Source organism: Pongo abelii, chromosome 4, assembly GCF_028885655.2.
Source record: "Pongo abelii isolate AG06213 chromosome 4, NHGRI_mPonAbe1-v2.0_pri, whole genome shotgun sequence".
Classification (NCBI taxonomy): Eukaryota; Metazoa; Chordata; class Mammalia; order Primates; family Hominidae; genus Pongo; species Pongo abelii.
Window position 1 is genome coordinate 155,046,195 of NC_071989.2, and position 24,726 is coordinate 155,070,920.

Consider the following 24,726-nt stretch of genomic DNA (forward strand, 5'->3'; position numbering starts at 1 on the left):
GTGATTCATATTCAAGGTGTAAGCACCCTGAACACACCTCATTTCTCTTGACACCAGGCCTTTGAACACACTGTGTTTTTAATTATTACACTTTAAGTTCTGAGATACATGTGCAGAACGTGCAGGTTTGTTACATATGTATACATGTGCCATGGTGGTTTGCTGCACCCATCAACCCGTCATCTACATTAGGTATTTCTCCTAATGCTATTCCTCCCTGAGCCCCCCACCCTCTGGACAGGCCCCAGTGTATGATGTTCCCCTTCCTGTGTCCATGTGAACACACTATTTTAAGAGCATGCACTTCCTGACTAGTTCATGGCAGTTAAGACTCAGTTTAAGGGTCACTTCTTTGGGAAAACCTTTCTCACCTGGCTGGACCATCTCTTGCAGAGATGCACACTCAATTCCTTGTTCATCATCTGACTTTTCCACCAGATGGTAAGCTGCATGAGAGCAGGACCATTTGTTTACCTCTATAGTATCCATTCCACATGAAGTGCTCTGCCCATATCAATTAAATTGAATTCTAGCCTCTCCACATGCACCTTTATCTTAAATGCTGTGGCACTTATAGCCCGTACCATTTTACTGAATGTATTACCATGCATTGCCTTCCATTTTTCTGCATTGTAAACCTTTGGAAGCAGGGGCTGACTTAAAAGCTCATGAAGGGAATGTTCAATATACTTATGGGTGCCTGGGGTTCTATACCTGGTAAGTCTCGATGGGGCGGTTTTCCATGTTGAGATCCCAGACTTTAACGGTCAAATAGTCCCTGGTCATGATATACCTCCCACTGTGGCTGAACTTCACATCCGAAATCGAAGAGATAATTTCAGAGAAAAATGATCTGTTGCTTGGATCTTCCGGCTCTTCAAAAACTGCAGAACAAAAGCAAAACAAGACAAATTTAGCAATCCTTATCAACTGACTCTAACATGTTTGGATTGGCTAGGAAGCTAACAGTGTAACTGAGAGTCTTCCTTAAGTAGGGCTGGTGTCTGCAGAATGTAAGTTGCTAATAGAGAACTGTCATCTCTCTGGTAGCGGAAAAAGCTGTCATTAGTTTCTGGATTTTCATTCTCATGGAGGGACTGGCATGGGACCTGTCCCATTCACAGATCTGGCACTGACAGATCTATGTATCTAACTCTGTTTCTGTTTCCCTTGGTATCTGGGTGTCACTGCACAAAACCTGGAGTCATCTTAAGACAGTTAAAAAAATTTTTTTTACAGCTTTAGTGAGATACAATTCACATACCACAAAATGTAGAGTTCAGTAGTTTTTAGTATAATCACAAAATCATTGCTATAATGTAAATTTAGAATATGTTCTTTACCTCCCCCCAAAAACTCCATATCCATTGGCAATTACTTTCCATTCCCTGCTCCTATAGTACTGGGTAAACACCATCCACTTTCTGATTCTTATTCTGGAAATTTCACATAAATGGAATCATAGAATATATGGTCATTTGGGACTGGCTCCTTTTACTTGGCATAAAATTTTCAAGGTTCATCTATGTCGTAGCATGTATCAGGTCTTCATTCTTCCTATGACTGAATAGTATTCCATTGTATGAATATGCCACATTTTGTTTATCCATTTTATGAGCATTTGAGTTGTTTCCACTTTTTAGCTGCTAGGAATAACACTGCTATGATTATTCATGTACAAGTTTTTGTCTTGTCATATGTTTTCATTTCTCTTGTTGGCTCACGGTGTTTAATAGTGGAACTTTGGCCAGGTGTGGTGGCTGATGCCTGTATTCAGCACTTTGGGAGGCGGGAAGATCACTTAAACCCAAGATTTCAAGACCAGCCTGGATAACATAGGAAGATTCCATTGCTATAAAAAATTAGCCAGGCATGGTAGGGCATGCCTGTGGTCCCAGCTACTTGGATGGATGAGGCAAGAAGGATCGCTTGAGCCAAGGAAGCTGCAGTGAGCTACTATTGGGCCACTGCACACAAGCCTGGGCAACAGATCGAGATCCTGTCTTCAAAAAAGGAAGAAATAAAAAAAAGTGGCCCTTTCTTACTGGATTGCCTTGGGTCTAAGCCTGTCATTTACTTGTTGTGTGACTTTAGGCAAGATACTTCTCTGTGCCTTAGGTCTCCTTGTATGTAAACTGTAGCTATGATGTCCTTTTAAAATTAACAAAATTTCTAAATTTGTATAAACTTTATGGGTACAAGTGTGGTTTTGTTACATGGATATATTGCATAGTGGTGAGGTCTGGACTTCTAGTGTAACCATTAGCCAAATAGTGTACATTGAATCCACAATGTCTTTGGTGCGGATTGTCTATTTGCACTGATATCCAGGCTCTTATTATCTCTCTCAATAGCTTCAGCTGATTTCCACTTACAGGAAAAAGGCATGGCTTCTCAGTATGTTATTGGAGCCCATCATAAACTGCCTCTAATTCTTTCTACCTCGATTTTAAGTTGGATGTATAGAGTATATCTTGATGTTTCCCACTTCTATTCATTGCCTGATTCTTTCTTCACTGATCCGAATACTCTTTGATGCATATATCTCATCTACTACATATTATTTCACCCCAAATGATCTTTTCTTTTCTCTGAAGCCCTATCATGCTTGGTCTGGCCATTTATTTAGTATTTGCTCAGGTACTCTCTTACAATGGAACTATCATTTTTCACATTATTATTATTATTATTTTAACAATTCATGAGTTTATCTCTTCAACTAGGACATAAGCTTCCTGAGAACAGGATTTTGGTCTTGTCTTCGTATTCAGAGTCTTATTCACAAATGTTCAATGAATATTTGCTGCTTCACTGGAGCCGAGGCCAGATAAATTAACAGATTCTTTGCCTTCTGGGTGCTTAGCATGTATAGTATTCAGTTGAAACATATGCATTTGCTGACATTCAATTATTTTTGATCTACAAAGATGGCAACTGTGTATGGCTAAATCTAATAAGGGTTTATATCACAATTTTAGGCTGAACCAAACACTGGCCTGCAGGTTGCTGAGTTAACTTATCCTCCAAGACTACTTCTTTCCTGCCTGCTCAATGCATTCACATAGTCAGTAATGAATTCTATATAAAGAACCCAAGTATATAATAAATTGCTGAATTAAACCATGAACTAAGCCAAAATGTTAAAATAGCAACAAAAGCCCTGATCAATCAGAATTGAAATTTCAAAAAAATCATTGAAACAGAAAAACATGGCTCATTACAGCCTCTGACCCAATGTCTTAGTCTCTGCCCTCATCTTTTGGGCTTCAGCTGAGTATTGGTGAAGGCCCCTGGATTCTGATTGGTATCTTCATAGTTGAGAACTAGATAGAAGAAAATTTTCATAGTAGTTTCAACTAACAGCCATCTCATTAGTATTGGGGGCTTGGAAATTCCAAGCAAAACATCTGACCCAGAGGCAGTAAAGTGGATGGGCTTAGCAAACTGTGCCCTGGAGTCATCAATTTCTGCCTCTGCCAGTTACTAGCCATGATCATTTTATTTACTACTCCAGCTTTAGTTTTCCCAGCTGCAAAATGTGGAGCCACATTGCTTGGCATATAAGCTTGGTATGCAGTAGGTCCTCAATACATGCCATCACTATTTTCATTTTCAGCATGCACTGCTTCTGTGCTGGCCAGTCATATCTCATTCATCAAGACTCTTGGGAATTTGGGACCAAGGAGTATAGAACCTGCGGACTATTTAAAAGATATAAAGAATGTTTACATTTTCTCTTCTTTAAACTCAAATCTATTTTAAAATGTTTAAATCGACCACAAAATTGTATATATTTATGGTGCCTTTCAATGTTATACATAGGAATCTGTTTCCCAAATACTTGGCATATTGGGAAGCCAGTGTAGCAACACTGTAAAGCCTCACAATGACACCTTCACAAGATGGATGTGAAATGAAAGATGACAATTCTTCAATCAACCTACCACTATTTATTTGTGGAGTGCCGGCTTTAGGTAGCACACAGAGGGCAAGGTACAGATAACATACCAGCATAGCACTTTGTAGTTCATGACATATCTATGTATATTCAAGTTTTAATAGCAACTCCAGGAATTATTTTCATTCCTTGGGTAATAGCATTTAATAGTATTAATAATTACTGTTGATGGGAAGCTTATAATACTGCAGGCCCTGTGCTTTACATGTTTTATTTCATTTAGTTGTTAAAACAGCCTATGAAGTAGGAATTATGATTCCTCATTTTACATATGTGGATAACTAAGGCATAGAGAGGTTTTATAACCAGTCCAGGGACACACTGAGATAGAGCTGCATTTTGAACTCACATCTATCTGACTTCAAAATCTTTGTTCTTAATCATGGTGCCATGTACAAGACCTTGCTGAGCATTCACTTATAAGTTAAGTGTCTTGTATGCACAGGCACACACACATGCACAATATAGTATATTAGCTAGAGTCCACAAATAAAAAGTATTTGGATATGTGCCAGGCCCTGTACCAAATGCTAAAAACACAATAATGAACAAGACAGATCCAGCACTACTCCTAGTGAGCTCACAGGATAGAGGAGGGGACAAATGTTTAGCAGTCACACAAATGTGGTTACAGTTGTGAATAAGTGAGATTTTACTGTGTTATCAGAGGGAAATCATGGTGCTATGGAACTGGCTAGTGGAAGGTAAATAGAACACGAGTGTGTGTTCCATAAAATTTACTTCTCATGCCCCCTGCAATATCAGAGATGTGCAAAATTTGTTGAACATGTAGTACAACAGTATCTGGTGCCTGAGTGATTGATAGAACTTGAGACAAATCAACACTAGCATTTCTCCTGGAGACCCTTGGTTTGGCATGACAGTAGAGAATCTGCTGACCTGCAAGGTTTCCAATTAGCTACCAGAAAATAGAGACATTGAGAGGAGAGAGGAAGAGAACTAAGGGGGAGACAAGAAGAGCTTTGCTCCCTTTGTGAGGAAGCAGTCTTGGTGAGAATCCTGACATACCCCCAGAGGCTAGGACTGGGCTGTCAGGTTCACCAACAGGAGCGTATGTCTTGGAGACCCCAGTAGTAACAGTAACAACAATAATGAGATTTGCTACCACTTCTTGGTCCTCAAGCTTTGCATACATTATTGCATTTAATGCTCAAACTTCTAAGGAAGGTACTGTCACTCTTCTCATTTGTAGATAAGGAGACAGACCAGGAGGAAAGGTTCAGTAAGTCACCCAGGATCATGCAGCTAGGCAGCAGCAGAGATGGGCTCTTGACTCTGCCCATCTGTCACACCACCTCCACAACTGGACCTTACCTTGCTTTGTCAATATTGTTTCCCTGTTCAAACAAATCAAACCAGGATTCCTCACATTCTAGATATACCTTGTATATTCCCACTTTTGTGCCTCTGCTGCTCCTCACCTCTTCCTGTGCCCATCCAGGTACATTGGAAAGAACATCAGACTCAGGGATGCTGGGCTGGAATCCAGGCTGGGCGCAAGTCCAGGCTGGCTTTTGATAATACCTATCATCTATTGAGCTTTTGTGCTGTGTGCTCTACATGTATTAACTCACTCACTATTCATAGGTATTAGTACTTTCTCTTTTCCACAAATTAGTCTAATCAGTCAACTCAGGCACAACTCATAGCTAGTAGGAACAGAGCCAGAATTTGAACTCAGTATACTTCCAGCTTATGTTCTTAAGCTCTGTCCTACTCTCTTTCATCTGCGTGGCTTTCAGCAACTGTCAACTCTCTGGGCCTGTTTCCCTCTCCGTAATATGAAGGAGTTAGGGTTGCCTACCAGGTCCCTCCCAGCTCTTAGATTCTAAAATCTATGAAATTCCACTGGCTTTTCAATTTCCCTTTCCTAATCCTCACTACTCTAGGTAGCCTTTCCAAAGTGACATCAGCAAAATGTTCAACTTGTGATATGTCAGGCATTCCAGATTCCAAAGTCAAATAAGCTTGGGAAACCTTGACAATTTTGGGAGTTGACAATGCAATTACCCTATTGTTGGGGCATTAGAGAATGTTCAGCAACATATCTGGCCTCTACTCACTAGATCTGCCCTGCTGACTCCATCCGCCCACATGTGGCAACCAAAAATGTCTCTAGATATTGCCAAATGTTCCCCAGGGGGCATGACTGCCCCTGGTTGAGAATCACTGCTTTAATCCTACTTCAGAGTATTATTTGATCATACCTTTCTCCCCACTCCATTTTATTTTTATTTGGCAATTGATTTGCAGCTCAGTGTTTCTGTAGTACAGGCTTCCTCAGAATACACTTTGGGTTATATTGCTATAGTCAAAAGCAACTGAATACTGCCTTTAAAATTCCATAGGCTATCTTATGTGCCTTGTGCAGACGTGTTTTCTGTTATAACATGTACAGATATGAATACATCTCCATGGAGCTGTAAGTATCTTGTGGGAGCCCCCTGAAAGGGCTCAGATGACTGGGTAAATAAATAAGGTTCCAGAATCTGGGGAAAATCTTGAATTCAGTAATTCAAGAATTCAAAAATAAAAGAAAGAATTAAGAAGAAGACTGCCAACTTTAGAGAAACCTAAAGTGAAACAGCATTCATTACAACTGGAGCAAGGGCAGAAAGGAGGCATGCAGTGAGCTGGTTGTGGACTCTGGGGATAGGAGGAGAGAGAGATTAGGTAACCATAGGTGCAGGCTGTTCCTGGGTGTGGCTCCTTTCTCTTGACCTTACACTGGACCTTCATTGATTTCATAGGAACTCATGCCCATGTAGAGGGGTTAGGAGGGGCCCAAGGCCACTAACAGCTGATCTTGAAGGCCTGTTCACTCTGTCTTAGATGACGTGATGACTAAAACTATAGGTGGTTCCAAACTCAGTGGCCTGGGTCGAAACTCCAGCTTTGCTGCTTATAAATGATGGAGCTTTGAACAAGCAGCTTGACTCCTTCCAAGCTTCATTTAATGGAGATAATAGTAGTACCTATATTCTAGGGCGGTTGTGAGGATAGACGAGATCTTGCTTGTGAATCACTTAGCAAAGTGTCTGTACCCAAAAAAATAGGGAAGGCAGCAGTAATGCAGGAGTAGGCATTGCTTAAGGCAAGCTTGGTGTGCAATGAGTCCAAAAGCCTAAAGTGTTTTTTCGTTTGAGGCAGATCTTAAGAACCAGTTGTGATACTGATTTCTGGGTCTTCTGTCTGGGCTGTGACACAGACACATACTAGCTTGTTTCTGAACTATCCCTTGAAATACACCCTCCTTGGTCCAAGTGTCTTTCATTTCAATGTCACCCTCACCCTGGCTGTGATGACGCGGGCAGATGAGAGTTAGTGTACAGGAAACAAGCCAGGGGGACATGAAGGTCCGCTCATGATGATGAAAAAGGAACGGCCTCGGAATTATGCACAGGGCTTTAAATTGCTCACTTCTGCTGACATTTCTTCTACAGGGAAGCGCGGCTGGCACATTTTTCCGTTTGGAGACATGGTTGACAATTTCTCCATAATGGGGACACAACTGGCAATTTTCCTACAGACTGAGGCAGATGGCAATTTTCCTTCAGAGACATGCAGGCAACAGTTTTGCCCCTGGAGAGAAAAGCCTCGCCGATTGAGATGCAGCCAGTAATTTTTACTATACAGAAGACACATCCAATAATTTTGCCCAGTGAGAGAAACGGCCAACAATTTTCCCACAGGAGGTAAGAACTCCCTCGGACTGACAATACTGGCCTTTATCCAGCTGAGGACAGTGAGAGAAGAGGTTTAAGATTTAATTAGTGGCTACTGTGCTACCAGGGGCCTAATGACATAGTCTCCAGACACGGATTGGAGACTGCAAATTTAGATCGTATTAAGACTCAGATGAAGGATTCTGAATTGGGAAATAATGAAACCAAGTTGCTTAACCCTTGCAGTTTGCTTTTCATGTAGCCCTCCATTAATTCAACAAACAATTGTTTTACAGTGACACTTTAACAAGACAAGGCATACAATGCATAGCGTGATGAAGAATGAAAAGTTAATCTAAAAGAAATTATATTGGCCCCTAAGTTTTACATAACTTTTCAAAATAATTCTGCATCTACTATACTTCTTTTACAACATGTCTTTTAACAACTAATCATTCATTCAAAGTTAAGAAATAATGAATCAAAACCTTTTTTTTTCCCAGACAGGAAAAACAGACTAAAAATTCATAGTGGGGAGAAGTGAGGAGCGAATGGGCTGGTGTGACCAAGAAAGACTTAATAAGAAGCTGAGCCTTAAATGATCAATAAGCACTGGATAGATAAGAGGTTAGTACATATTTTAGGCTTTGAGGGCCATTTGGTCTCCATTACAACTATTTAACTCTGCCTTTGTAGTGTGAAAGCAGCATAGACAATATGTAAGCAGATGAGCATGTATCCCACACGAAGGCTTTGCACATGGACATTGAAATTTCAATTTTGTATAATTTTTATGGTCATAAAACACTATTCTTTTTTGATTTCTTCAACTATTTGAAAATGTAAAAATATTATTCTTTGCTAGAGTTGTAAAAAAGTTGTGAGTCAGACTTGGCTGTATGCCATAGTTTGCTGAGCCCTGATAATGGTGTTTGAGGGGTAGGAGGGGGCATCCTATCTGGACAGGGGAATCAGCATGAATAAATGCCTGGGGTGATCAATGCATTTCTGTGGGACAATGGGCCCCTAGGACTGGTAGTGCCATGAGATCATGTAGAAGGGCTGGAATATGAGATTTCTGCTTAAACTGCAAATTTCTTTCCTAAACTACATCTCTCAGGATGGTACATGAGAATGAACTTAGGAGTCGGACATATTGGGGCTAGAACCTGGGCTTCATCATCTCCAGGTTGGATTGTCTTTGTCAGTTTTCCTTATCTTGTTAAGATGCAGCTTATCTTTAAAATGTAGACATCAATATCTTATTTGCATGGTTATAAAAATGAAAAGAAATAAAAGCAAGACATGTAGCACAGGACAGGCATGGTGGCTCACACCTGTAATCCCAGCGCTTTGGGAGGCTGAGGCAGGTGGATCACGAAGTCAGGAGCTCGAGACCAACCTGGCCAATATGGTGAAACCCCATCTCTACTAAAAATACAAAAATTAGCTGGGCATAGTGGCGCGTGCCTGTAGTCCCAGCTACTTGGGAGAAGAATCGCTTGAACCCAGGAGGCAGAGGTTGCAGTGAGCCAAGATCATGCCACTGCACTCCAGCCTGGGCCACAGAATGAGACTCCGTCTCAAAAACAAACAAGACATGTAGCACAGTGCCTGGTACACTGTCAGAAGTCATCAAACCCATATCAAACATTTAAAGAAGAACTAATGTCAATTCTACTCCAACTGTTACAAAAAAATAGAGGAGGGAATACTTCCAAACTCCTTCTATGAGGCCAGTATTACCCTGATACCAAAACCGGACAAAGCCATATCAAGAGAACTATAAGCCAATATCCCTGATGAATATATACAAAAATCCTCAACAAAATACTAGCAAACTGAATTCAACAATACATTAAAAAGATCGTTCATCATGACCAAGTGGAATTTATCCCAGGGATGCAAGACAGTTCACCATACGAAAATCAATCAATGTGATACGTCATATCAACAGAATGAAGGAGAAAAACCCTCAAAAAACTGGATATAGAAGAAATGTACCTTAAAATAATAAAAGTCATATATGACAGAGCCACCGCTAGTATCACACTGAATGGGGAAAAAACTGAAAGCCTTTCCTTTAAGATTTGGAACACGACAAAGATGCCCACTGTCACCACTGTTGCTCAACATAGTACTGAAAGTCCTAGATAGAGCAATCAGACAAAGGAAAGAAAAGGCATCCAAATAGGAAAAGAAGAAGTAAAATTATCCTTGTTTGCCAATGATATGATCTTGTATTTGAAAAAACTTAAATATGCCACCAAAAAACCATTAGAACTGAAAACAAATTCAGTAAAACTGCAGGATACAAAATCGAGATACAAAAATGATCTCAACAGCAAATAATCTCAAGAAATTAAACCCATTTACAACAGCTACAAATTAAAAACCAAGGAATTAACTTACCCAGAGAAGTAAAAGGTCTCTACAATGAAAATTAAAAAACACTGATGAAAGAAAATGAATGGGACACAAAAAATGGAAAGATATTTCATATTCATGAATTGGAAGAATCAATACTGTTAAAATGTCCATGCCACCCAAAGCAGTCTACAGATTTAATGGAATCCCTATCAAAATACCAATGACTTTCTTCACAGAAATAGAAAAAACAATCCTAAAATTTATATGAAACCACAAAAGACCCAGAATAGCCAAGGCTATCTTAAGCAAAAAACAAAACTGGAGGAATCACATTACCTGACTTCAAATTATACTACAGAGTTACAGCAACCAAAACAGCATGGTACTGGCATAAAAATAGACATATAGATCAATGGAACACAAGAACCCAGAAACAAATCTGTATATCTACAGTGAACTTATTTTCAACAAGGGTGCCAAGAACATACACTGGGGGAAAAGACAGTCTCTTCAACTATTGGTGCTAGAAAAACTGGATATCCATATGCAAAAGAATGAAACTAGATCCCTATTGCTCAACATATACAAAAGTCAAATTCAAACGGATTGAAGACTTAAATCTAAGACCTTAAAGCATGAAACTACTACAAGAAAACATTGGGGAAAGTCTCCAGGACACTGGACTGGGCAAATATTTCTTGAGGGATACCCCACAAGCACAAGCAACCAAAGCAAAAATGAACAAATGAGATCAAGTTAAAACATTTCTGCACAGCAAAGGAAACAATCAACAAAATGAAAACCCATAGGATGAGGGAAAATATTTGCAAACTACCCATCTGACAAGGGATTAATCACCAGAATATAGAAGGAGCTCAAACAATTCTATAGGAAAAAAATATCTAATCCATTTAAAAAAATGAGCAAGTGATATGAATAGATGTTTATCAAAAGAAGACATACACATGGCAGATAGGCATACAAAAAAGAGCTCAACATCATTGATCATTAGAGAACTGCAAATCAAAACTACAATTAGATATCATCTGACCCTAGTTAAAATGGCTTTCATCTAAAAGGCAATAATGCTGATGAGGATGTGGAGAAAAGGGAATACTTGTACATTGTTGGTAGGAATGAAAATTCGAACAACCACTATGAATAACAGTTTGGAGTTTCCTCAGAAAACTAAAAATTGAGCTACTATATGATCCAGCAATCCCACTCCTTAGGTATATACCCCAAACAAAGAAAATCAGTATACTGAAGAAGTATTTGCACTCCCATGTTTGTTGCAGCACTGTTCACAATAGCCAAGATTTAGAAGCAACCTAAGTGTCCACCAACTGATGAATGGATAAAGAAAATGTGGTACTTATATACAATGAAGTACTATTCAGCCATAAAAAAGAATGAGATCCTGTCACTTGCAACAACATGGATGGAACTGCAGGTCTTTCTTTATGTTAAGTGAAATGAGCCAGGGACAGAAAGACAAACCTCGCATGTTCTCACTTATTTATGGGAGCTAAAAATCAAAACAATTGAGTTCATGGAGATAGAGAGTAGAAGGATGGTTGTTACCAGAGGTTGGGGGGCAGGGGGAAGTGGGTTAATGGTTAATGAGTACAAAAAAATAGAAAGGATGAAAAAGAACTAGTATGTGATAGCACAACAGGGTGATTGTAGTTAATATTAATTTAATTGCACATTTAAAAATAAAGGAGTATAACCAGATTGTTTGTAACAAAGAGTACATGCTTGAAGTGATGAATATACCGTTTACCCCAATGTGATTACTACTCATTGCATGTGTGAATCAAAATATCTCGTGTACCTCGTAAATATATACACATCTGTACCCATAAAAAGATGTCAACAAGTTCTAGTGTCACACACCATTCAAACAACAGGTATTGAGTACCCAGTGTGTGTAAAGCACTATGATAGGTGCTAGGGTTACAAAAATGAGTAAGAGATATACCATGCCTGTGCTCCCTCAACAAAGAGTGGGGCTTCTTATCTACCATGGCTGGGGCTTCCTCTCATCTCTCTCTCTCTCTTTTTTTTTTTTGAAGCGGAGTCTCACTCTGTCACCGAGGCTGGAGTGCAGTGGCACGATCTCGGCTCACTGCAGCCTCTGCGTCCTGGGTTCAAGCGATTCTTGTGCCTCAGCCTCCCCAGTAGCTGGGATTACAGATGTGCGCCACCACACCCAGCTAATTTTTGTAGTTTTAGTAGAGATGGGGTTTCACCATGTTGGCCAGGCTGTCTCCAACTCCCAACCTCAGGTGATTCACCTGCCTTGGCCTCCCAAAGTGCTGGGATTACAGGAGTGAACCACCATGCCCAGCCATCTCTTGAAGGAAGAAAAGTTGCTCAATTCCCCTGTAGTAGGCAGAATAATGCCACTGCCCCCATCCCCAAATATGTCTACACCCTAATCCCTAGAACCTGTGACCACGTTATGTTACATGACAAGGGGGAATTAAGGTTGCTGATCAGCTAACCTTAAGACAGATTACATTAGATTATCTGAGTGGGCTCAGTGTAATGACCACCGTCCTTATAAGTGAAATAGGAAGGCAAGAGGGTCAAAGTCTGAATAACCCCATATGAGAAAGACAAGACTGGTCACTGCTGGCTTTGAAGATGGAAAGGTGCCATGAGCCAAGGGAGGCAGGCAGCCTCTCGAAGCTGGAAAAGGCAAGTAGCCATTCTGCCCTAGAGCCTCCAGAAAGGAGCACAGCCCTGCTGACACCTTGACTTTAGCCCAGTGAGACCCATTTCCGACTTTTGACTTCCAGAACTGTAAGGAAGTTAATCAATTTGTGTTATTTTAAGCCTCTAAGTTCATTAAGTATGTGATAATTTGTTACAGCAGTGATAGAAAACTATTCTCCGTTTGTCAACAAAGGGAGGGCTCAAAGTTCATGAGTTCCCCCTTCAACCCTGCAAAGCCGCTGTTATTTTCCTGCACCCCAGGGCCAGTTCCCTTTCAGCAGCTGCCCCTATACAGCTGGACAGGGAAGGCAGGCCAGAGCGGGCTGCTTCTGGGCAGAGGCCATGAGAGGCTCACTGTCCAAGGGAGCTGGTGAACCCCAGCTCAGCCACTCTTTCCTCCCAGCATTCCTGCTGCTGGTGCTGTACACCCATAAGCTGACACAGTTCAGAGAAACCAGAACCCAGCGGCTGCAAAGGCAGAGCAAGCCAAACTCCTCAGAGACATCAGGGCTTAGCAGCAGAACATGAAATGACCTGCAATCCTACCATGTGCTAAATATTTGAATCTTCCCAAAGCAACGCCACTTTGTGCTCAGACATCTACAGTGACTCTGTGTGGCTGATAGCCAACAGTCCTACCCCCTTGTCCTGGTTCAGGGGCTCCATATCAAGCCCTAGGTCAGCATTCCAATATTACTCTCTACTTCATTCTGCTGAAATGCTCCATTGAGGTCTGACCTGTCTACTACTCATTTGCACCAGAGTTGAAGAACTCCTACCTCCAGGGGCCAGGCAGGTAGTGAAGTAGGTGACACATTCATGGTTAGGAATAGGGAACAGTAGGGACTGTGGCAAACTAGAGTGTCCACACCCTATAAAAGGGACAGTTTCCACCTGAGGTCAGCAGTTTGAAGCCAGCCTGGCCAACAAGGCAAAACCCTGTCTCTACTAAAAAAAAAAAAAACATTAGCTGGGTGCAGTGGTGTGTGCCTGTAATCCCAGCTACTCCAGAGGCTGAGGCAGGAGAATCGCTTGAACCTGGTAGGTGGAGATTGCAGTGAGCTGAGATCACACCATTGCACTCCAGCCCGGGTGACAAAGCAAGACTGTCTCAAAAACAAACCCCAAATACAAACAAACAAAACAAAACCATAAAGGGGCAGTTTCCACTCTGCTCCAGCTGAATGCGGCCATGCAGAAATGGGGCTCCAGCATAGCCAGACTGTCTAATTTGTAAAGTCTAAATTTTTTGAGGAACTCTGATTTTTTCATGTTAGCAACTAACTAAAGAAACTTGAGTGTGTGATCAAACATACGTCCTCTGTAAGCTATGCAGGCCACAAACTGTGACCTGATTAACTCCCTGCAACGATGATGGTGATGTCTGTGGTGCACTGGCATGTGCTGGGGCTGGATCCATGCTCCTTCCCTACCCTCTCCCTGCTCCCCTGTTTCTCTGGCTCCTATTCAACCTTCAGGGCTCACTGTCTTTTTCTAGAAAACCTTCCTGGACAATCTCAGCCCACTGCATCCTTTCTTCCTTACTGGTTAATTTGGCCACCTTCTAATCTTCCTCCTATTATTTTTAAATATTATTTGTTCAGGATTCACAATGAGTTAAGAAATTTTAGTTCAGGGAATTGGCCCCACAGAAAGGCAACACCAGTGATAACAAGAGCACCTGTTATCTGCCAGGCACCATCTAGGGTAAGAATTATCTCTATTTTATGGCTGAGGAAACAGAGGCTTGGAGAGATGGGGACCCAAAGGACCATATGGTCCCTGAGTGAGCCCAGCATTGGAAGGCTCATTATCTGTGGGGTTAGAACTTTCTTACGAAGGAGCCTCAGCTGGAATCTGATCTAAAGAAAGGGGAAGCGAAAACCTGTGTTTGGCTTAGGGCTCGCCTGTCAATCTAAAGACTGAATTTGGGCTAATATGTACAGACAAGTTCATTAATTGTGGGTCTGTTTGTCTTTCTTTTGTGAGGAATAATCATTTATTAGCCAAGCGGGACTGGTGCCTTTTTGAGAACTGTCATTCTGGAAAGATATTGATTGAAGGAGGCCTCTGAGCACATTCTCTCCAGCAGGCAGCCGTAAGGGAGGCGGCTGCAGTCCAGACAAGATGATGAGTTGGCAGTGAGCATCTCGACAGGAGCCTAATGAAGAAATCTGGTAACAGCGAGGGCTGGCTTTATGAGTGCTCATATTTGGTCTTTCACTCTCTGCAAGGTTGGTGAGTGGCGAAAGTGTCCATGGGCCTCTACCTCCCACTGTGGAATTACACATTCCTACAGCCAGTGGGCTCCGGGAACCCAATGACAGCATCCCCAGGCCCCTGGGCCCACTCCACACATCACAGGCTAGAGACTTCTTGTCTGCCTCCTTTCTCACGTCTCTACCCCCGAGATAGCATGCTCTCCCCTCCCTCCTTCCCTCTCATAATTTGTTCCCAACAGGTAGCTTTGTGCAGCTACTCCAAGAGAAGCCCGAACTCCCCAGGGAGCCTCTGCCCAGGTGGAAGAGACCTCGAGTGGCCATTATTAGGGGTGATTGCTGGGAAGCTGGTTGCCATGGCACCGCAGAGGCCAGTGCTGAACTCCCAAGCTGTCCCCGTTTCCAAGGCTGTCTATATAATCACTGCAATGGGAGGCACAGAAAGGGAGAGAGGAGCAGCTCCCCACTGACAGTGATCTCCCTGCAGAGCAAGGTGAGCAGTTCACAGCTGAGTATGACAGTCCATCTTGGCATGGGCCAAGCACTGCCTGGAGGGACCCTGGTGTGGCCTGGTCACTGCTTTACTGTCTTCTCATGGATCAGGCACTCTGCCTCTGTGTTCCCAGTACTGGTTTTCTACAGGAAAACACTGCTCCTAATCCACTGATCCGTTTCTTAAAGGTTCCTGGAGTTTGCAAACATCGAGTAGTGATAGTCTTCCATCTGCCAGGCACTGCGCTAAACTCTTTATGGAGACAAAGAAATGATGCTCAGAGAGTCATTTGCCCTTGGTCACAGGCTAAGAAGAGGCAGAGCTAGGATGTAAACCCAACTCTGGCTCTATGGCATCTCATATAGCATCATTTTTCCTCCAGTCCTCTGACTAGAAAGGGTGGCCCCTTCAATCTGGTGCTGAGAACAGACACTGGCAGCCCCACACCTCTGAGGGCATGGTTCCAGCAAATAGAAATTGGACGGGCAAGGATTAAACCGCTGGTTTGGGCTTCATTAGCTATGTGATCTCACCAACCACAGAGAATTAACCAGAGTGGAACCATCTCTTTATGGACTTAACACAATGTACCGGGGCAATGTGGAGAATAGTCACTGAATTTATTGAGCACCTACTACCTGCTCCAGACATACCATTAACACGTGGGCTATCCTTCCCTTCCACAGTCACTCTAGAACTTGAGGCCACTGTCCTTTGATGCAGAGAGAAGAAACATTTTATAATCACTGTAGACAATAAAGGCTTTATCTGTTAGCAAGCACTTTTGCTTAATGACTTGGTTATGGGGAAGGAGAGACAGGTTGTACTTGGTTCTCATTTTGCACTCGGTTAGAGAGTAAGAGGCCTTTCCATCTCCACTGCTGCTCAGGTACTTCCTCCCAGTGTACTTTAGCACTCCCCCAGCAGGTTCTGTAGAAACACAGACCCCAAGGCCTGGGCAGACTCTACCAGAAAAATAATACTTGTGTTCCTCTGTGCTCTACCTAGTACGTGGCTTCCCTGGCTACCTCTCCTACAGGCCTGGGGAGGCAAAGATGGGAAGTGTTTATAGGTATTATCTATTGACAACATTCAACTTTAGACCTGGGTTCAAGCCCCCTCTACCTTTGCCTAGATCTTTGACTTTGTGTAAACAACATGCTTTTTCTGGGCCCAATTTTCTCATCTGTAACTCCAAGTTTATGAATTGTTTTGATAATAAAATACTAAAAAATATTGAGTGTTTACTGTGGACCAGACATTTCATTGAATCTGCACAACAATCCAGTAATGCATGTTCCATTATTGTCCCCATTTTATAGAGGTAGATACTTAGTACAGAGGGTAAATCCAAGGAGTTAAGTCCAAGTTACCCACACCTGGGCTTGTCTGACCCCAGAACCAGCACTATTGACCACTATGATATACAACCTCTATCTTCATTAAAGCCAAGTTTCCAAGCCACAGGAATCTCACAAATACCTATGACTGGCCTTTATAATTTATGAACCTCAACAGAGTATCTGAAAGCCACCTAGTGGCTGGAAGTTGCTCAGTAGGATTTGAAATTCTCTAAAAGGCAAAATCATTCCCATATTCCAGGCTCTGCTCCCTCTCCCCCTTCCACCACCCCTTGATATTCTTTCTTTCTGAAAAGTTAAGTTGGAAACAATCACTTTCTTCTCTGAACTTTTATAGAGCAAGGTTCCCAAGTTGTGATCAAGACACAAAAGTCATGGGGCAGAGCACCATAAAATATTGTGACATTATCTTTAAAGCAGCTTATATATAACTCAGTATACCATTTGGTACTGGGGTCTATTATATAGATCATACAAATTTCAGGAAAAATTCCAGGAGAAAAATTTAACATTGAGACAATTCTGAGTTTTAGCTTATAATTCATAGCCTTACTATATTCTGCGATACATATCACCTTTTATCTGATATTAGATCTCATCTCATTCACTCATACATTCAATAACTAAAATTTAGTATCCATGAAATGTCAGGGATGGCCCTTGGAATCTTCCAGTACTTAATAACCTCCCTAGGGGCAAGCAACAGTACATTGGATTAACACAAATTTGTGGTTTTGTGGACCCACAATGACACAAACACAAAAGATTCTCAATAAACAGAAACTGAAAAGTGCTACCCGTCAGAACTTTTGGGTACACATAGGATATGCTGAGGATAAGAACATTTGAAATCACTATTTCAACTGTCTAAAACAATATTCAGCATAAACACTTTTTAGTCAGCATTTTCTCTTTCTGATGACGGGAATCTAAATTTCACATTCAATTGAAAATGAACTTTATATTAGAAACATTTCATAATTTTATATTCTCTTGTCCCACCACGATAAGTGTACAAAGGCAGTAATTGCATAAGTCTGTCTATCCATTGTGCTTAGCACAATACTTTGTTAACACTTATTGACCAATTCATTGCTTTGTTTGATTTCAGTCTTTTTCCTAAGCTTGATGATTCTATTTTTTTCATATGTAACTCTTCAATGACAATTTCACTGCATTACAGACATTTTCAAATGGCACAAAAATGTCAGAATATGCTATTTGACCTTGGGATTAAGGATGCCCATACATGAGATCAATCCTATTTAAATCCTTATGTTCAGGTTAAAAATAGAAGATAAAGGCAAGTATCATTATGAGCTTTGTGGGGATAGCATTCCCCTGCCCTCTGCTGTCTCCGGTCTGTGCTTGATAACGATGGAAGGCCAGCAGGTGCTTTGAGTAATTCAGCAGATAAAGAGACTTGCACTGATGGGGCTGGAAGCTGCTTGAGTGGACAGCAGATCTCACAATTCAGTTATTGATGTTACCTACTGAGCTGTCAAAATAGAATTATGAGAACTGCATGGGGGGGCTCAAATTAACCGATATACTTAAACATGAGTCAATTACACACATGAGAGATCCCCCCTTCTCCATCTTACAGGGCCATGCAAGTCGTGAGGATGGTTGTATTCATTATATGATGTAAGAAAAAAACCCAATCATTGTCAGTGTTTCAGACTTAATGTTTCTAAACCCTGATTTCCTCAGCTGCAAAAAGGAAGAGATACTGCAAACTTACTGGGTTTTCAGGAGGATCAATGAAGATAAATCAATGAGAAGGGGCTCTATAAATAGCAAAGGGCTAAACAGCAAAAGGTATCAATTTTTATTATTTTATGCCTTTTTAAAAACACAAATCTGAGAGTCCACAGAATTTATAAATTTCCCCTGCAAACTGCTGTTTTCAACTCGCTCTATGGCACCTTCATCTAGGTGTGTGCTCAGGCCAAAAAGCTGGGAGCTGTCCTTGGTGCTTTCCTTTACTTCACCCTCTACATCTTTTTTTTTTTAAACAGTTTTATTAACTTTACACTCAAAGCATGGCCCAAATCAATTCAATCTCACCATTTCCACTGTCACCATCTTAGTCTAAGCCATGCTCATCTCTTACCTGGAGCATTTTGATAGCTTTCTGACTCTTCTCCCAGCATCTACTCTTCCTCCTGATGCTTCATTCTTAAATAGCCACAGAGTGACATATTAAAAGTATAATCAATCATCTTCTTTACACCAAGCCCTCCTGGATTTTCTCTTAATACAGTAATATCCAAACTCCTTATCATTGCCTACAGGTCTACCATGTGGCCCAGCCCCTCAAGTCCTTTGCATGGAATACAATGTGAGTGGGGGCTGTGTGGTGCAAAGGGACTGCCCTGTATGTAGCTCTTCCTGCCTCCTCTCATGCTATTCCTCCTTATGGTACTGTACACAGCCCAGCTGGTCATCCTTCTGCTCTGTGACCTGCCAAGCACAGTCCAGATTCAGAGTCACTGCATCTGCTGTTGCTGCTTCCCCTGAAACATTTTCACTAAATCTCAATCTTATTTATGTGTGTGTTGTTAGATTCCTTCTCCTTGAATAAAGTGCTGCAAGGGCAGTGGGCACGATTTTCCTAGTGCCTGGAACAGTGCCTGGGACATGTGAAGCAACAATAAACATTTGTTGAATAAATAAGTAGCAGTTGATTATCATTACTTCATGGACTCCTCTTTCTTTTACTTTGCCTGCAAACACCAAGACTTATGTTCTAGTTCTCCAATTTGTAAAAATATTGCAACTTTTAAAATCTTATTTTATGCTTTTTTATTGCCATTTTCCCACTTGTGGTGCCTAGGAATGCGATTTAACATTCATGTAAGTTAAATATAACAAGGTCGGTATTTTATTATACTGTGTGTATGTGTGTGTGTGTGTGTGTGTGTGTGTGTAATGTATTCTTAATGCTAGAAATGAGCAAACAGTGGGTCAACTACTCTCACAAATACCTATAACTGGCCTTTATAATTTAGTGTTAGCTTTTACATTTGTGTAAAGAGAAGTATCAGATGCAAATTTATCAGATTGAATGACTATAGTTGTTTTACCTCTAAAAGCATTTCTTTAGCACTTTCACTGTCCTAAATGCTGAGGGGGTTTGAGAAAAGAGTCTAGCCATAATAATGGTCCTGTCTAGTGAGAGAGACCAAAATAGAAAGAGGTAATTAAATGTATGGTATTAAGTGCTCTGAGAGAGGGCATTTAATCCTACTTGGGGGTCCAGGGAGTCTTCCTGGAGTAATGTGCCTTAACTGAAACTTGAAGAATGTGTAGGCAGAATGATGGCTCCCCAAGGATGTCAAAATCCTAATGCCCGGAACCTGGGAATATCTTACCTTACATGGCAAAATGGAATAAAGATTGTGGATAGAATTATGATGCTAATCAGCTGACCTTAAGGTAGGGACAGTATCTTGGATTATCCAGGTGGGCCCAGTGTAATCACAAAGGTCCTTAAAAGTGGAAGAGAGAGGCAGGAGAGAGAGAGAGAGAGAGAGATGTGATATGAGAAGGACTCATCTCCCTGCTGCTAGCTTTGACGATGAAGGAAGGGGCCATTAGCCATGGAATGTGGGCAGCCTCTGAAAGCTGAAGAAAGTGAGGAAACATTCCTCCCTAGAGCCTCTAGCAGGGAACACAACTTGATCAACACTTTGATTTTAGACAATGAGACCAATGTCAGACTTCTGACTTGCAGAACTGCAAGATGATAAGTTAGTGTTGTTTTAAGCCACTACATTTGTGAGAATTTGTTACAGCAGCCATAGGAAGCTAATACAAAGAGAAAGAGGTGAACTTTGATTTCACTTTGGAGGGAAAAAATGGGCTGTTGGAAGATGTACTATATATAAAAATTGTATAATAAAATTCCCACCTTGTTATGATACTTATATGAACGTTAAAAGATTCATTTCTTGAAACCACAAATGGAAAAATGGTCATAAAACACAGACTTAGATTTTAAAAGTTGCAACATATTTATAAGTTAAAAAAATGGAAGATAATTTTTGTTTTTTACAGCCAAAATACAGGGAAGAGGAGGCCAGCGCCCTCCCTAGACTCTAACAGGCCAATGTCTCTTTCTGGGGAAAATATTTCTGGGCATTTCCTTAACTGGGTTCTCCTGAACCTAGAATTCAGGATGCCCTCAGGTGCCTGTGGCTGCTTTGCTAGTGACAGCTTGTTACAGGGCATGATGACAGGTAAGTTGGCCTCAGATGTCCCAAGGCCAGAGCCATCTATAACCCCATGGCCAATCTTTCCCATTCTGCATGTCTTGGGGGCTGCAGCCATGTGTAGGAGCCAATTTTGGCCTTCACCGCTTTCTCATTCAAGACCCCAAGTGAGGGAGAGGGCAAGACCTGGGAAGGTGTTAACTACTAATGAATAACACTCACTTCCAAAATTAATAAGCCTTCTGGTTCTTAGCAAAATCCACTCAACTGGATTCTCCAGGATGACTAATTGACAGAACTGGTTAAATTAATCAAAAATGGAAATGAGGATGGAAGAAGTGGGAAGGGATTCTATTTTTACTCGATGGCGTGGGCACTGCCTGCTCTGTTAATTGCTGCTAAGCTTGAATGGGATAGAGCAGCTTCAGACATGGGGATGAGGTGGGGGTGTTGGTGGTATCAGTGAATTCTGCTCCTTACAGCAAGGCTTTTGGCTTTTCTCCAGAGTGGGGAATGTGTGTCTGTGTGTGTGTTTGCAATCCTGTCATCAGGCAAAAGCATTTTAATAAAGGACCTTGTCTTTTTAACCTAACCAAGCTCCCCTGAAATAAATACTGTTAATTATACCCCAGATCAATACTGAACCCCTTTTGGAAGATGTGCCAAATCTCAGGGGCTTTAAGATTCATTGCAGTTGCTGTCTCAGCTGATGTCTTTGGACACATTCCATCAGAGACCTGGGGAATGAGCCACAGGTTTATTAGGGAGCTCTAGTGGCTTACTTACCAGCGGTTGGCAATTAAGTTTGTAGATGAGGGTGAAGAATGAGAGTGGATTTTATGTTCTGTGTAATGGCAGAATTAATTCTGTGGTTGAAAATGGTCAGGCTGGGGAATCCAGCCAGATGGGGATTGTATAAAATGGACTCTTGTGAAATTATCCTTCTGGATTTTAGAAAAACATCATGCTCTTTATCCTGTCAGATGCCCAGGAAAGGAATAAATCTTCTGGAAGCAGACCAACATGGGTTCAAATCTTAGGTCCTCCACTGTGATCTGGGGCAAGTTTCCTCACCTCTCTGTGCCTTGTCTGTAAATTAGAGGTACTAATACCAATCTTCATGGGTTGTTGTGAGAATTAAATGAGACACAGAAATGTTCAAAAATAGCACTCTCCCCATCTACTACACCCACCTTTGGAGGACAATGAAATTTCTGATTTGGATTGTTGGACTGGGCATCAAACTTTGCCCTCTTCTCATTGGAACTTGGGCTGTTTCTTCAATGACTACACTGTTCACAGAAACATCTCAGATTTTTTTTTTGTTTTTTGAGATGGAGTCTCAGTCTGTTGCCCAGGCTGGAGTGCAGTGGCACAATCTCAGCTCACTGCAACCTCTACCTCCTGGGCCCAAGTGATTCTCCTGCCTCAGCCTCCTGAGTACTGGGGATTACAGGTGTGTGCTACCATGCCCAGCTAATTTTTATATTTTTAGTAGAGACAGGGTTTCACCTTGTTGGCCAGGCTGGTCTTGAACTCCTGACTTAAAGTGATCTGCCCGCCTCGGCCTCCTAAAACGCTAGGATTATAGGCGTAAGCCACCGCACCTGGCCTAACATCTCAGATTTTAAGGTCTAATGTGCTTATGCCATTTCCCCCTCAGCATGAAAGAGTCAGACTGCCCCTGGACAGGAAGGCTGCTTTAGTGTCATCTGAAGGAGGGTATTTCTGTGGCCAGTTCTTGGGCTGCAGACTTGCCAGTTCAGAAGGGCCTTGCTGCTAGAAGAGAGTGTCTACAGGCAGCGGACTTGCTGGTAGAGCCAGTGCAAGGGATTGGTGCCGCAGGGCAGCCCCATCGCTACTGCTGAGGGGAACCCTGGCTCCTCGCCCTGGCCCTCAAGACCTTCCCTGGCCAGATTCAGCTTCTGCAATTCCCCAGCACTAGACATTACCTCTCAATAAGATGGAAGGTCAAGGGGCAGGTGAGGAAGAAGGAAGTTCTGCCCAAACGACAATGGAATTAAGATGCTACTGCAGAACCTACCCTGTGCCACCACACACAAGATTGATTGCATTCAGCAAATGTGTACTGGGAACCTACTATGTGTCAGGCAGTGTGCTGCTTTTACTTTAAGTAACTAATTAATGGACAAAGACTTCCATGAGCCCACATTCCATGATCACTTCCCCCCTCTCATCTTTCTTGCCCTCTCAGAAGCATTTGACATAATTGATCCTAATGTATTTCTAAATCACTGTCTTTTCTCAGCTTACATGTGTTGGTTTTCTGCTCACTTCCCTGGTAGCTCATACTTGATCATCCGTAAAAAGCCACCTCCTCCTTTCCCCTATCCCATTGGTAAATGTCAGTGTGGCCTTCGCCTCATTCCTGGGCCCTCAGTTATTCTCTATCCATACCTTCTGCCCTAACTGACATTATCCCATCCTATGGCTTAAAATAGCTATGACATGCTCATGATTCCTAAATTTATACCTCCAGCTCAGACCTCTCCCCAGACTTCCAGACTCATGTTATCTAATTGTCTGCCAGACTTCTCTAATTGGATGAATCACAGACATCTCAATCTGGACACATCCAAAAGAAAATGCTTGGTCTTTCCATGCCAAAACTGTTCCTTCCCCAGTCTCCTCATTTCAGTATATGGTACCGTACACTCACTCAAGCACCAAACCTACGAGTTATCTTAGATTCTCCCTTTTCCATCACCTCTTCACTGCCAATCTCTCAGCAAGTCCTCTTAGCCTCACCTCCTAAGGTGATCCTGAATCTGCCCACTTACCACCACTTCACTGTGCCCACTCTGGTCAGAGCCATTATCATGTCTCCTCCAGACTGTGGCAACAACCTCTAAATGGTCTCTCTGCTTTCCAGGCCTGGCACCCCTTGTCTGAGAACTCTTTTAAGATCATAAACAGTATTCACTTCCTTCTTAGCACCATCTCATGGTTTCCCATCTCACTTAGAGTGAAATGCAAGTGCTCTGCTCTGGCTCATAAAGCTCTCAATGATCTAGCCCCAGCCTACCTCTCTGGCTTCACTTTCCTTTTCCCCTCCCTCCCTTTCTCCCTCCCTCCCCTTTCCTTCCTTTCCTTTCCTTTCCCCTTTCCCCTTTCTTTCCTTCTCCTCTCCCTCTCCCTCACCCTCTCGTCTTGCTCTGTTGCCCAGGCTAGAGTGCACTGGCACAATCTTGGCTCACTGCAACCTCTGCCTCCCAGGTTCAAGCGATTCTCCTACCTCAGCCTCCTGAGTAGCTGGGATTACAGGTGTGCGCCACCACACCCAGATAATTTTTGTATTTTTAGAAGAGATGGGGTTTTGCCATGTTGGCCAGGCTGGTCTCGAACCTCCTGGCCTCAAGCAACCCACCTGCCTCAGCCACCCAAAGTGCTGGGATCACAGGCATGAGCCACCATGCCTGGCTGTGGCCTCACTTTCTATACTGTCCCTAGCCTACTTGTATCTACCCACTGATCTTTTTTCTCTATTCTTTGAACACACAAGTTTCCTCCTGTGTTAGGGCCTTCACACTTAGATGTTGGCTTTCTCTTTGGATCCTTCTGATAACAGGTCTCAATTCAAAGGCTTTGCCACCTACCGCTACTTCCTGACCCTGCTAATTTTCTTACAGCTTTTTTATTATGTCTGAAATGACCTTGTTTATTTGTACATTTGTATG

General features: G+C 42.1%; 1 protein-coding gene and 1 long non-coding RNA gene across 17 annotated transcripts in view; one reads left to right on the forward strand and one right to left on the reverse strand.

The window, feature by feature from the left end:
* LOC134761438 (uncharacterized) overlaps positions 1–11,418 on the forward strand; it is a 48,599-nt gene extending 37,181 nt beyond the window's left edge. Inside the window, exons 2-4 of the long non-coding RNA XR_010140049.1 lie at positions 7,423–7,674; positions 8,148–8,271; positions 11,313–11,418. This is a non-coding gene — a long non-coding RNA (uncharacterized LOC134761438). The remainder of the gene's footprint in view (positions 1–7,422; positions 7,675–8,147; positions 8,272–11,312) is intronic.
* PPP2R2B (protein phosphatase 2 regulatory subunit Bbeta) overlaps positions 1–24,726 on the reverse strand; it is a 489,623-nt gene that overhangs the window by 10,064 nt on the left and 454,833 nt on the right. For all 16 annotated transcript variants that reach the window (NR_073602.1, XM_063723934.1, XM_063723933.1 and 13 more), the window contains 1 exon segment: positions 715–884. Coding sequence is in view for 15 of the 16 variants with exons in the window: in XM_063723934.1 (XP_063580004.1) it covers positions 715–884 (170 nt within the window). In the remaining variant the exon portion in view is untranslated.